Source organism: Bos grunniens, chromosome 5 (assembly GCF_055505025.1).
Source record: "Bos grunniens cultivar Pamir isolate PY7600 chromosome 5, Bosgru_T2T1.0, whole genome shotgun sequence".
In the NCBI taxonomy this organism is placed as follows: domain Eukaryota; kingdom Metazoa; phylum Chordata; class Mammalia; order Artiodactyla; family Bovidae; genus Bos; species Bos grunniens.
The window spans coordinates 75,807,910-75,822,611 of record NC_141169.1 but is presented as its reverse complement, the minus strand read 5'-3'; the positions used below and the strand labels follow the sequence as shown (position 1 = coordinate 75,822,611).

At 50.4% G+C, this 14,702-nt stretch overlaps 1 protein-coding gene across 1 annotated transcript in view; it reads left to right on the top strand.

Annotated features, from left to right (window-relative positions):
* MYH9 (myosin heavy chain 9) overlaps positions 1–14,702 on the top strand; it is an 86,203-nt gene that overhangs the window by 27,720 nt on the left and 43,781 nt on the right. Inside the window, exons 2-3 of the mRNA XM_086401338.1 lie at positions 2,999–3,350; positions 7,147–7,303. Of these exons, the coding sequence (XP_086257464.1) occupies positions 3,018–3,350; positions 7,147–7,303 (490 nt within the window). The 5' untranslated portion in view covers positions 2,999–3,017. The remainder of the gene's footprint in view (positions 1–2,998; positions 3,351–7,146; positions 7,304–14,702) is intronic.

Below are 14,702 nucleotides of genomic sequence, written 5' to 3'. Positions count from 1 at the left end.
GCTCTGTCCTTGGCCTGGCCAAGCGGGAGTGTTTAATGAAAACTTCTGAGGTGCTGAGGCCAGTGGGGATTCCTCAAGCTCACTGTCTATGGGGGCTTGGCCCTCCCTGGAGGCTGAGGTCTGAGGGTGTGGGGTGTACCTCTCTCTCTTACAGGAAGTGTATGCCTGGCCTGCAGGTCTCTGATGGCTGTCAGAGGCAGACAGTGCAGACCTATACCTGCTCCCTGCCCTCCCACTGAGGCCTGAAGGTAGGGCAGAACCAGGAGCTTAAGGTGGAGGGGTTGGGTGGAGTCTTCCTCTGCTGCCTACTCTAAGTTCATGGCCTCCAGGCTCACTGAAGAAAGGGCAGTTTACCCACATTCCCGGGGAAGGTCCTGTGCCCACTGCCTGCAGCCTAGGTAGCCGGCTTGTTGCTGCCCCAGGGTTGGAGTTGCTGGGGTAAACTGGAGTTTGATGAGAGCGAGGAGTCATTCTGACATCACTGATGCTGCTGGCTGTTGAGAGTCACAGGCCGAGGAAGTGAGAATGCTGTTTCAACCTGCTCTGTTTTTGACAGGCTATCGTGTCCACACCGGAAGGCTCATTCTCAGCCTCCCCACCTGCCTGCTAATGCCCAGTAGATATCTGATGAATGTTGTGGAATGGGTCCCCCTGTACTCCCGGTATTCTACTCAATTTACTGGCAGTTTTAGCCCCACTAAAATGTTGGACGGATTTCTTTTGCAAGACCCCAGGCTTAAGTGTGCTGGGAACAGCCCAAACCTAGAGATCAGGTAGATCTGGGTTAGCCCATGATGAGGTTGAGCGACTGTGGGTGAGTGACGTGCCCTCTCTGGGCTGTTTTCCTCATTTGTAAACTGGGATACAAAGAGGTTTTTTTTCCCCAGGGTGATTGATGGTTAAGTGAGGTTGTGAATAAACTGAGCTTGATGTTGGTGGGTAGGTACTTAATGGTTGACCCCCTTCACTGGGCTGGGTTGGTGGAACTCTTAACAAACAGTGGGCTTGGGGTTGGGGGGAAAGGGTTGAAGTGAATCCCTGTTTGCATCCCAGTGGGAGTCTGTCTCGTCCCTTACCTATTTGAGGTCTGTGAAAAGGCGAAGAACCAGCAACCAGTGAGGCCTGTGCCCAGTGATTGTTGCAGGCTCTTGAGCTTGGTGGTGACGTGACTGGGGAGGTTGGTTTGGGGAGCCTGAGGGCTAGGGTTTTGCAGAGGATGACTGGCCTGTGGTCAGATGGACAGCAGAGAGGCAGAGGACAATTGGTATTTGCTCTGGCAGAGGGAAGCCTCTGATTTGCTTGAGTGGCCAGTGTGGAAGTGAGGACAGCTGGAAGTGGGCCTGTCCAGTCCCCCATCCTCCAGCCCCACACAGAAGATGAGGCCAGCCAGGTGGTTTGCAGCCATCCCATTCCTGCATTGTTCGCTGCTACCTAACTCTGGGCTCTGCCTGCTTCTTCTGGGGGTGGTCCCTGCAGGTGGATGGTGCCCCTTGGTCCCCTGAGAGGGGCTGCCAGGGTTTGCTGGGAATGTAAACAAAGCCACTGACTGAGCTTGCTGGGAGGCTGCCAGGCTCTGCTCCTTGGACTTGCCTTCTCTTTGTTGGGGGTGGGGGTGGTGGGGAGCTAGCAGATTTCCTGGAAGACAGCCTCTCCTGGAGTGAGTCCAAGGGAGCCCCTCAGCCTTGATCTGGAAACCATTTAATGAGCCCAGATAAGAAGGCCTGGATGGCCCAGACTTTTCCTTTTGTTCTCTCCACTCCAAGCGTCCCTGGCATCGCAGTTCCTGCTGGGACCTGGAAGCATGAAAGACTCTGTGACTCTAGATGTGGATCTGGGGTCCTCCTGGCTTCCTGGACCTGGGGAGGGGGCCTTGATCTCACAAGGGAAAAACCTTTCTGTGTTGTAAGCTAGGCAGTGAGCTTCTGGGCTATTCCTCTGGTGGTTCTGGCTGGCTCTGTTCTAGATCAGGGCATCTAAGTCCTGCTTTTGATTCACTCAAAACAGCTGTCCTCCCAGCTGATCCCAGCTGAGCCTCTGAGCAGGAATAAATACTGTGGTTAGGCAGTGGGAAGCGGGAGTTAGAGCAGGGAGCATGAGTCCTTCCTAGGTAACTTTGGACAAAGCCCCTTACCTCCAGAGCTTCTGTTTCCTCATCTGTAAAATGGGATAATAACACTTACCTTACCCACCTTACAGAGTTGTTAGAATGAGGATCTTCTGAGATAGAGAAGTGTGTGTGATAGTATTTCATAAACTATAAAACCACTCAGATGTGAGGGGTTCTTATTTTATCATCTTTGTTTTGCAAATGAGCTTCAGAAAAAGCAAACACACATGGGCTTAAGTTCTCCTGAGCTATGAATTGTGAGGGTTATGTTTTCACATTAGGCCCCAAAAGGGAAGTAGTCACTACTTACTCTCCACGTTTCCTGGAGCCTGACTTCTTTCCTTTTCACCTGATTTCTTGGGGCAGTGGAATTAAAATCTGTTGGCAACATACTGGTGGTATGTTTTCTTCTCTTGGTTGACTCCATGAAATAAGAAGGTTTTTTAAACTGGAGACTTACACTTTGCACTTGTAGTCAGTTGCCTGTTTTGGGCTAACTAGAAATCTGTTGTTGTTGGAAGTCTTCTTAAACTGTGTGGTCACTTTCCTGGCCTTAGTGGGTGTAGCCTAGTGTGACTATAATTACATCTGTCCGAGATTCTTATTATGCTCATCATTTGGCACAATTGTTGTTTATAGATTTGATTATACATTTACCATAGGATACATCTTACCATTAATTCCTTACAGAATCCTTGATCATTTTTTTCTTCAGCAACGTACATCTTTCTCCTGCAAAGAGAGAGTGATAAAATTTTGACAAATTGTACAACCTGGTTATCTATAATTTACTTATTATAATGCTGTACAATTTACAAAGATATGAGATAAGTGATCTTTATGTAGCTGGTGTGGTGTATAGCTAATCTTTTATCTTTTTTTCTCCCTTAGGTCCTGGCTGTAAGTCACCATGGCGCAGCAAGCTGCCGATAAATATCTCTATGTGGATAAAAACTTCATCAATAACCCCCTGGCCCAGGCCGACTGGGCTGCCAAGAAGCTGGTATGGGTGCCTTCTGACAAGAGTGGCTTTGAGCCCGCCAGCCTCAAGGAAGAGATGGGTGAGGAGGCCATTGTGGAGCTGGTGGAGAACGGGAAGAAGGTGAAGGTGAACAAGGATGATATCCAGAAGATGAATCCACCCAAGTTCTCTAAGGTGGAAGACATGGCGGAGCTCACGTGCCTCAACGAAGCCTCGGTGCTGCACAACCTCAAGGAGCGCTACTACTCAGGACTCATCTACGTAAGTGGGCGGGGCTCTGTGTGGGTAGGCGGTCCCAGGACTCATCTACATAAATGGGCGGGGCTCTACAAGGTGGGCGGTCCCAGGACATATCTAAATAAGTGGGCGGGGCTCTACACGTGTAGGTGGTTCCAGGACTCATCTACATGAGTGGGTGGTGTTCGCAGTTGGTAGGATAAGGAGATACTTTGACCTATCTAAGTGGAAAAGTCCTTAATGGACCAGCTTCACCCAGCTTTCTAATATGTAATATGACAAGTGGGAAGGATTGAGGCCCAGAGAGGGCAAGGGATTTACACACACAGCCAGGTGTTGGCAGGCCTGAGATTGGAAATCAGGAGTTCTTGATGAAAATATTGTATGGACCAAATTAAAAGCCCCCTTCTCTTGGGGTATTAATATTGAAATTCAGAATTAGTGACTTGCAGAAAAACAAACGGCCTTAAGGAAGCATTGCTTGTCTGTGGATGGGAGATGGGAGTAAGTGCTGTTGTCTGGGCAGGGGACTCTTCCCTTGGTATCCTTGATGATTTATGTTAGAACCACTCTGCTGGCCTCTAAGAAATGGTCCTGCTCAGTAAAGCAGAGTGATTCAGGTCATGCGAGTTGGAGCCTCCAGCACCTGGTTCGCATCTTGGCCCTCCCTGAACATTTGACATGGCTACGTGGGGCCTCACTTGCCCATCTACAAGGAGTTGTGAGAACATTGTAACACACCAGCCAATCCTGGGCTCATTCAGGCTTGGGCTCTGTAGCTGCTGCCATTTGTTGTAGGTGAAGGTAACTCTGACCCTCTGCTCGGCCTTTTGTACGTGTCGCAGTTAAGCTTGGGTCCTGTTAGAGAACCGCTGAGTATGAAACAAATTGATGGCCTGCACTTGCCTATCAGCATACTGCAAATGGGAATATTAGTTATGAAAGTGTGTTAGTTGCTTCATCTCCCAGAACATGTGTTTTGCTCTCTAGGCAGGCATGGACCCACGCCTATAAGCTCAGGGGTAGAATCTGAGCCTTTTTTCTGAAACTCTTCAGCTGGAGGCATCAGGCATTAACTCCTGTTTTTGCATCTTTGCTGGCCTTCCCCAGGCACAGACCCTCGTGCCTCCGTCTGGCTGGCCTCTTTCTCAGCATCCTCACCAGAAGGAAGCTGACTATGCATTTGCCCTAATGGAGACCCCAGCAGGTGCAGGGCTTCGGGAAGATCAAAGCTGCTTGGTGGGGCTGCCTGGGCAAGGGGGCGCCACCTCATTCACAGGCCCCCTCGCCCCCTGCACATGAGGTTCCAAATTGCAACCCTGGGAGCCTTTGTGTGGTGTGTTTGCCTGGCCTTGTGGGCGGCGTGGGGTAATTCTGCGCCACAGCTGCTCTGTCTGTTTCTTCAGTGGGGGGAGGCCTGGGGACAGGGGGCGGTCGGGCACAAAGAGCCTCTGTGGCCTGTGAATGGAGCAGCTCCCTGGCGTGGCTGGGTGGAAACAGAGCCACTTGCTCAATGTCTGTGCCTCCACGGGCTTCCAGCGCCATGGGCTCGAGGTACAGCCCCTTGCCTCCCACCTGAGCTGTGGCACTCATTCCATGGGGCTTAGTTTGATAGTCTACTGATTTGATGGGATTAGCTCAGAGAATTTTGAGGTCCTCTTGAACTCCTCTCAGGACCATCTGCCCACCCAGCTGTCAGAACGACTTGTCTTAGTAAACCCCAGGCTCCTTCTGCTGTCACCACCAGCTGTTTCCAAACATCTGGCCCCACTGCGCGCCCTAAATGTGTGGCCACGTGTCCTTCACTTTCATCAGGCTGGATTTCCTAGAGTGTGGGTTTTCTCAAACCCCAGGAACAAAGCACACTTGTTTCTGAGCTCCTGGGATGACTTCGCTGCTGCCTGGTCTGCCATCTCGCCCCCACCCGACAGTAGTGGAGGGAAAACCAGAGGTTACCCAAGGCACTCCTGTCTTCTCGTAGTAGCGAGCCAGAGCTTGCTGATACCACGTGCAGACGGCTTTACTTTAGAGCTTTCCTGGTCCCTCCTGAAAAGAGTAGTTGGAGGGAAAACAATTGACTGATTATCCCAGGAAGAAAGGAAATTAAGGGCCTTGCATCCCCTCCTCCAAGCAGAAGAGGCAGCCAAACACACTTGTTCATGTCCCAAGCTCAGCTGCTGTTTTGCATGCGGGCCATTGCGTGGTTGGTGGGTCCCTCTGGAGTTCTGCTTTCAGCCTAACTGCTGCTTGGAAAGTTCAAGACCTGTAGCCCTTGGCCAGTGCTGGGAAGGAGCTTTGTCCTCACGATCAGTTCCCATGTAGATCCTGTGTTTGGATTTGGCTACAAGATCCACCTTCATTTTTGGCGAGACTGGAGAGGGCAGGGGTGGAAGGGACTGGACTGACACAGCCCCTCAGATGTGGGCTGCTGTTGGATCCAGAGGCAACACTGTGGACAATGAGGGTCAAGGGCACTTGTAGAGAGGGAAACAAAAAGATGGGAGGCCCTTGGAGAGTCGCCCTCCACAGCCAAGGAGGTCTGCACTGGCTGGGGGTGGGGAGGGGGGTCGTGGGACCTGGGTCTGTTTCCAACTCTGCCAGGAACCTGCCCCGTGGTCTTCAGCTGTCACTCAGCAGAGTCGGGGGCTGCAGGTGTGCGTGAGTCATGGCTTGTGGGTCTCGCTTTGCCTGGCTTCTTTGGGGCCTCTGGCCTGTTTTTCTTGGGAGAAGGTGCTTGTGTTGCTCCAGCTGCCTAAAGAGAGCTGTGTCCCTCAGTGAGTACCCATGTCCCCTAGGTGGTCTTGGGAGTCTTATCCAGGTATTAGGAGTCTGTCTTTTTTTGGTGTGTTGCAGGGAGGGGGAGGGGGATCTTGGAAGAAAAAGAAAATAGCAGGGAAATTATTAGAAAAAGAAGACACCAAAGAAAGGCAGGTCTGCCTAGACTGTTGCTGCTGGAAACTGCTTTCCTGAACTACTCTGAGCCCCTCACTCAATGAGGATCAACTAGCCTGCCTGTGCCCATTTTACAGATTGAGAAATGGGGAGGGGGCAGTTAAGAAACTTGCCCTTGTTGGGATTTGACTCTGGGGTCTGATCTAACCTGGTGAACTCAGACTTGGGGTGTCAGGTGTGTTCCCAGGAGTCTCACTGTGAGTGCTGATGAATTGAGTTCCCCTTCAGCGGAGACCTGAGTCTTGGAGAAAGTTCATGGGGGACAGGATAGTGGTCTTTTTTTTTTTTTTAAGAGATCTTCATGTTATTGTCTCTGGAAGATTCCAGGGAGGGGTTATCTGTCTGTGATCTACTCTCCCACAAAGGATCTATATGGTTGAGGAACATAATGAGTCTTTCCCAATGCTGGAAAAGTTTTGGCTTAAATATCTTGGAAAGTCCCTCAGGATAGAATAATTTGTATCTTCACACAGTTGGCTTGCTGCAGCTGCATCCTTTTCCCTTTGTGCGTCTCTCACGAAGGCAAACACATCTCTTATTGTCCTTACATCTCAGTTTCACAACTGGACTCCTACTGTCCATGAAGCTTGCCCCGTATCTTGCCCAAAGCACATGCTTGTTGATGCGCACAGCTGGCAGCAGTCTTGCAGTCAAGGGAGGCCCCCCACTGAAAAAGCAGAAATGTTGGTGATGCCCCCATGCCTCAGCAGGTCTGCTGGAGCAGGACCTGGAAAACCAGGGGCTCCAGGAGGTGCTTTCACATCAGGCTGACTTGGGATCCTTGGAGGCAGCAGACATTTTGCTACAGGATTTCCATGACATTGAGAGTCAAACTTCTTAACCCATTCCCGTTTGTCACTCTTTTCAGACCTATTCAGGCCTGTTCTGTGTGGTCATCAACCCTTATAAGAACCTGCCCATCTATTCCGAAGAGATCGTGGAAATGTACAAGGGCAAGAAGAGGCATGAGATGCCCCCCCACATTTACGCTATCACAGACACCGCCTATAGGAGTATGATGCAAGGTGAGTCCCTCAGCCTTCCAAGGGTCTGTCTTTACCTGCAGCCTCGTCAGCAACTTTGCAGGTGCTCCTTCATGTTCAAAGCCCTGGTGATCCTGTGGATTGGTAATCACTGGTGCTGGTGAGGGGGCTGTGCATCGAGGTCTGTAAGCCACTGCATGAGAGCCAAGACTGGTGGCTGTCAAAGGAGATGTTTATATGTTGATAGTGTAGAAGCTTTAAAAAAAAGTGCATTTCCTAATTATTTTCCCAATTTCTCATTCTGATCAAGAGCTCCTGTGCCAGTTCTCTGACTTCCAGGCCGCCTTTTCTACCTGTTATTCCCTTTCCTCCATGATTTTAACCTCTTCCTCTCTTCTCCACAGTCTGGAAACATGTGTGAGTTATTACGTCTTTTAAAAAAAACAGACAAAGTCTCTCCTGGATTCTGTGCCCTCTGTAGGTTGTCTCTGCCCTCCTCCATCACAGTGAAACTCTTTAGGGGAAGTATCCACGCTCAGTGCCCCCATTCAGCACTTCTCAGCCATACTCCTGCCCCTGCATGTCATCTGCTGCCCTCCCAGACTGTCTGGTAAAGCCCATCCTCCCTTCTGTGGAGCTCTGGCTTCTTATCTTACTTAACCTCTCCTAGGATTGGACAGTCTTGACCACTTCCTTTTGAAAGCCCTTCCTTCCGGCGATTTTATGGTTCCCTAATCTTACGGCCCCATTCACGTCTTCTCCCCTATTAACACCTGTTGCTTCTCAAGGTCTCATCCTCTGGACCATGGCCCCACCTGCTTCAGTGGCTTTGCCATCACTTTCCTGCTGAGGACCAGCTCTATTAGCTGATTGCCGCCAGCCCACTGCTCCTAGATGCCATTTCTCCATCCACCCGATCACCCAAGCCTGGAACCTGATTCATCTTACACTGTCCCTTTTTTAATTGGCCTGCTGCCTACCTCTCCAACTTCCTGGTTGCATGGAACTCCTTATATTTCTCCAATAGGCCTTTCTGCTTCACACCACCATGGCTGTTCCATCTGCCTTGCAATAGCTGGCAAGTCTCTACTCTTGTTAAAGACGTGACTGAAGTATTACTGCCAGCTAGGGAGGATGTCTGGGCTAACCCTGGTAATACTTTGACTTAGGTGTGGACCAGGCCCATGTTGCCTTTATATTCTCAGAGCTTAGCCAACTACTTAGCATAGGGTTACATTCTTATATCTTATACTGATAGTGGTTTTTCATGTCTTACTTATTACATGGGCATCCTGTTTTTATTTTTTCTTTAATCTTAATAGTCAATCTAGGCAGTGGTGGTGATGAGTCTTGCGTTAATTTTATCCCTGGTTTAGTGGTTTAAAATGGCAACATGTGGGTCTGTCTTGTACCATCCACACAGTGCTGTGGAAGGTGTTTCATCACCAAACTTGGTGAATTAGGTAGGATGTACAAGTTTGACCTCCCCTTTGGCTCATGTTCACGTCTATCGAAATTCCTTGAGGAAGCCAGCCTTTTAGTTTTAAAGTAGGATATTGGTTTCAGAGTGCTAACTAGAAGAGTCTGATGGGAGAACATTTTGTGGGATTCCAGAAGAGCCCGAGTCTGTCTCCAGAGGTTATGAGTCAGTTTTCTCCTGGCTCTTATAATTGGCCTCATGCAGGCTGGAGTCTTCTTGAGCTCTGCATTGCTGAGTTAGAGCATGTTCCCATACCTGGATCCTGAACCCAAAAGGTTTTTTTTCTAGCAAGTGGGCTTTTTCACTTCTCGTCAAGCCATTATGATAAGAATAACGTAGTGATATACTATAGCATGGCTCCAGGAATTGGAATTTCTGAAATTAGACTGCTAGCCTTTTTTTTTAACAACCTGTAGGACTTCTTCCTAAAGAGATTTGCCCAAGTTATGTGTTCAACTGTGATAATTTTGAGGGACAAAAGTCAGCTCTACAGGTTGGAAGCAGCTGGGGAAAAAAGGAAAAGGGAACTTGCAGAGGACTGGAGCTTTCCTTTGTGTTGAGCAGGAAGTCTTGGCTGTAATGGAATGGCCTTGACAGGAACCAAGGAGCTGCCTCAAATTATGAGGGCAAATGGGTGGGTGTTTTCATCTTTTGGAGAACAGGGATAGGAAATACATCTGCAGGCATGAGGAACCTAGGGTCTTAGTGCTTCTCTTTAGTGATCTGTGTAGGTGCTGGGTCCATGTATTTTCTGAACCTCAGACTGAGAAGTTTTCACCCACTCTGTGCCTCATGCTGGACTCGGTGCAGCTCTTCAGCCCCCATGTTAACCAGGGACATTTCCAAGTTCCCTCTCGTTTCACACAGTTGACCAGCAAAGCAATCGGCAACAGATTTCTTGTTCTTGAGACAATAGGGAGGAAGTTAATTAACAGAAGTTGCCCTTTTATGACAAGATGGCTCACCAATAAAGAAAGTTCCCAGGAGGAGTCTTTTGGTTCTTGCCCTAAGTCAGGTAATAACAGTGGAGCATTGGGGTCCTCAGGTTGTTAGAATCAGCTTCTCTCTTTTGGAGAGAGTGTTTAACTTAATACACGCAGCCCCCCTGGCTTTGAGAAACACAAGTCTGTTCTCTGACACACACATCCTAAAAGGCACAGCCAGACAGTTCCTTTTCTGCTTTTTCTTTAAATGAGAACTAGAAAAAGATTTCGTCCCTCAGCTGGCTGTGGCTTATGACATACTGGCATTTATTCTGCCAAATAGGGGAGTTGGTGGCTTTGTCTGGGGACTTTTATGAGTGGAGCTCTTTGACTTCTCCTAGGGACCTCCCTTGCCTTTCATCTCTTAAATGCTCTGGTCTGCCTGTAGGCCTGATTTATGCCTGCTGCTGTCTTGCAGTTAGTATTGACACTGCTGTCTTACTTTCAGAAGCACCCCAGTTTGGATGATAAATTATATGGTTTTTCTATCTATTTGTTAGACTAAGCCAGAGTTTCTCAAACTGGCACCACTGACATTTGGGCTGGATACTCTGTTGTTGCAGGCTGGGTGGGGGTGGGACTTATCCTGAGTATTATGGGATGCTTAGCAGCATCCTGGCTTCTGCCCACTCGATGCCAATAGCACCCTCCCTCTCCAGTTGTGACAATCAAAAATGCCCCCAGACATAACTATTGAATGTTCCCTGGGGGCGCAAAATTGCCCCCACTTACTTCAGAACTTTTGGACTAAGTATTGCAGATGGATTTTGTTCCAAGTGTCAGCTCCGATCAATCAGTAGTGCCTTGCCTAGCCCTGTGTTGGCAAGGCTCTGAGACTCAGTGCCAGAGAATGCTGGGGTAGATTAGTGCAGTCTGCCTTGGGCACAAGATGAGGCATGGCGGCACATGGTACTCAAGATTAGGCTATGGAGGTAGGAGATGGAAAGTGCCAGAATACTTGAGTACATTATCCTGGCACTCGAAGTGCTGGCAGTCTGGGCAGAGAGACTGACATGTTTGTACACAGAGATCTGTGGGCGAAGCTGGATAACAGGATGAGATGCCACCTATACCTGCTGTCAGCACGACTGCAGCAAGTGTCAGGTGTCTTGAGAGTTTAGAAGATGTTGCCGCTGGGGCCTGGGGTGGTCAGAAAGTCACCGCGGAACTCCCCGTGGAGGTCAGATCCTGTGGAAAGGCTGGCAGGTATGTGTCAATAAATGGTTATGGCACTGCCCAGGTGTGCCTGGCCCAGTTTTGTTTGTTTTAATCCTCAGCCTTGGGTTTAATTAAAGTTGTGGTGACTTGGTAGGTTCACCCTCCCAACCTTGGCTTTCCCATTGGGTTAATTTGTTGTCCTGGGCATTACTGGGTCTTCCTACCTGTGGTTGACGCGTTCCTAAGGATTCTGTAAAAAGCGGAAGGTTTTGAATGATCTGAGGCCGGAAGGATGAGAAGACTGAAGGCGTATATCAGCTCTGGGGGACAGGGTACCAGGGGCTGCCCTGGGGGGAATTTGGGAGTCTCCCTCTGTGGGAAAGACTGCCTGTGTTTTCACTGGAGACCCAGCCAGTTAAAGAATTAGAGCTCAGTTATCTCCCCCAGGAGGAGAAGAAAAGGACTCCCTTCTCTGTTAATGAGTTAGAATACCAGGTTTGGTTCACTTTTGGTGACTCTGGTGTTCTAATGAGCTCGGACAGCAGGGTCTGCTCGCATTCCAAACCTGAACTCATCCGAGAACTATTTAACCCTTTGCTCCACGTTAGTCCCACCTCTGCTCCTCAGTGGAGGCTGCCCTAGGGTGGTTGGTCACCAAGGGCTGGGTGAGTGTCCACCTGCCTCTCGGTGCTTGAGTAACCTTTCTAGGTAAGCAAAGAAGGGTAGAATTTGATCATTCTCTTCACATTTGAGGACAGTCCTCCTGCCTCACAGGTAGAAAGACAGGCCCAGAAATGTTAACTGACTGTCCAAAGGCCCCCAGAGAGCCAGCCCCAGAAGCCAGTTCTCCCACTCCCACCCTGGTACCCCTCCTCCAGGGCTCACCACTTGTCCTCCTCCCTGGCTGGAGTTGGAGGGATGCTCTCTGTTGGCTTGGTGGGTTAGGGCCCTCTTTCTGCCTTCACCCAGCCTTGGCGACTGTTGTTCCCATGGAGCTGTCCACCCTCTAAGGTCTTCCAGAGGTGCTGTGTCGGAAGTGCTTCAACAGTCCCTGCATAAAGCAGACTCACAGGACAGGCAGCCGAGGAAGCTGCAGATATGACGATTCTACTTAGGCAGGAATGTGCCGGCCAGGAGGCTCGGGCCCTGCCAGGGAGCCCCGCCAGCCGGCTGCACACAAAGGCCCCGCTGTCTGCAGGGAGGCCTGGAGGCAGCGGCTTACCCTAGGGCCGCACTCTGTCGCCCCTGCCACCCCACTGTCACTCCTGCCAGCCGGCTGTGCTGGATGCAACCCTGCTGGGGTTGGGGGCCTGAGAGGCAGGCAGATACACCACAGCAGGAGGGTGGGGGGGTCCAGCTTTGACAGATGACACGGCGCTTCTGGAGCAGATCATCAGAGGAGTCTAATCTGCTGGGTCTCTCTGGGCCTTAGCTTGAAGGAGAGACTTGCCTTGTGAGCAGAAAGTGTGTGGAGAAGAGAGCACGGGGTTTGGGCTAGTTGGAGTCTGGCCCTGTTGTGTCCTGACCGATCGGGGTCAACTCTGGGCCTTCATTTTCTCGTCTGCCTCTTGACTGGATAAAGGAACTGGCAGGGTTACTCCAAGGATCGAACGAGAGGCTGTGTCCTGTGACGAATGTCCAATAGAAGGTAGCAGTGGGGCCTGGAGATGCAATGTCTTGAATGAACAGTCCCTGCCTTCTGCAAGAACTGCTCATCACACACTCTCCCACTTGCTTGAAGAAGGTGATAAGCAAACGCTTCCTCAGGTGGCTTCTTAAAGTCTCCTCGGTGAGCCTCCTCCGAGAGGCCAGGCTCTGGGTACCGACATGGACAGGAAGTGGCTCATCTAGCTGCCATCCCCGCAGTCACCACGTGATACACAGGCGTGTGCTGGCAGATGCAGCCCCCGGCTTGTCTGGTCTGGTCCTTGGGCCTTGGGGTTGATGAGGCCTCGAGGGTGGGTCTTCCGGAGGGTGTCGTGCACACGAGAGACAGTTCCTCCCTGGCTCTGGAGCAGTCCTCTGTTTATGTGCTGGTGGGCTACCAGAGGGGCATCGTGACAGGCAGCCCTGGGCCTGCCACCCCAACACCAGAGCCCCCGCGTAGAGGATGCTTGGTGAGGCCCCCCGGGAAGGAAAGTCAGCTCCTGAAATGAGGCTGCCTACTTACAATGTGGTCACGCCTGTCAGTCTCATTTCTATAAAATGTTCTTTTTAGAAGAGGAATCTGTGGTTAATGAGTCCTTTTCAAGGATTCAGCTCTTGGCTTGCTTTTTTTGTTTTGTTTTTGATTCAACCCAGCAGGCCGGCTTTGCTTTGCTTTGGGCTGACTGAAGTGGGAGAGAAGAAAGAAGTGACCTCTCGGAACCTGAAACTTTGCGGGTGGCCGAGAACTTGGCCCCATGTCTCTGTTACTTCACATCTCCCTCCCCGCAACATGCAAACAACAAAAACTCACCTGCAACGTCTCTAAAGGCTAAGCTGCTTTGTGCTTTTAACCTCTCTGCTGCCTACAGGCTTGTTTTTCCTGTTTTCTCAAGTTCTTGGCTGGAGACCTCAAGAGAGTGTGTCCCGATATGTCAGGGCTGGACACTGGTGCGCTTGGAGGAAAGGATTGCTTTCCTTTGCTTGCCTGATTTCTGGAATTAAGCTATCAGAGGAGAACAAGATAAATTCCTCCAAACTAAAGAGATAAGGGAGCTGAGAGTCTGCAGGCGTAAAACTTAGGATAACATCAGTGGCTTCTGTAAAATTCCTCTAGTCTTGACCAAGGCTAATGGCCCAGTGTCGACCTTTGTAATAACTCTGTGCTTCTGGCAGACAGGTGGTGCTGATTGGGGCTCGGGGTGTCATTCCAACTGGACTTCCTGACTCTTATTGAAGACTCTTATTGGGTTAGAGTCTCTCTAACCCAAGATGGACTGCAAACACAATAGGGCAGACCTCTAATCTGAAAGCCAAGAACAGAAGCTATGTTGTGGGGGCAAATACTGGACCCACAGTCCCAAGCTCATCTTTTATTTCATTTGATTGTCCTTCTCGAGACATTGGATCCCCTGGCTTCTGCTGGGCGCATCTTCACGTGCCACTGCAGTTTGTCTCCTTAGCATTGGTGTTCCTGGTTCTCTAAGTTGGACTGAACCCATCATTGGGACATTCGCAAAGCCCGCTGTCTCCTGGGAGGGCTGTTTGTGCTCCAACTTGAAGCCAGGTTTGTCCTGAGCTTGCCTGGTGGTGTCCATCTCATTCCCTGTTTGTGTCCCTTTGTCTTTGCCGCCTGTGCTCTCTGCTGCAGAGCTGTGACCTGTGGCTTAGTGCACTCTGTCCAGGAGTCCTGCCTGTCTTTCCTTTTCCATGAGGGGTTATTTCAGAGGGTAAAACTGGCCTCAGGGGTTGTTAGGTCTCTCCAGATGTCCTCATGACCTTTGCTGTGGGCCATCTATACCCACATGTGGCTTTTGAGTCTCCCTCCATCCTAGCAGACCCATGAGAGCTGCCTCAGCAGCAGCCCCACTCTGAGAAGTTCTTGCTCCTAGCCCTGTCTGCCAGAAGCAGTGGTTTTGGCAGGTTTACCTGTGCACAAGGAGCTTACCTGCGTGAGCCACCAGAAGCATTTTGACCAAGAGGGGCTTATCTGGGGCCTCCTAACAGAATTCAAGAGAAGTCCCTTGAGTTTCTTTCTAATTGTCAGGGGTGCTAGTGGGGTAGGCCTACCAGACCTCTGGCTCCTGTGCCTGGGGACTGGGCCTCTGCAGAGTTCACACCCTGACCCTACAGGGGGAGAACGTGGGCAGAAGCACCGAGTGGGGTTCTCTGGCTT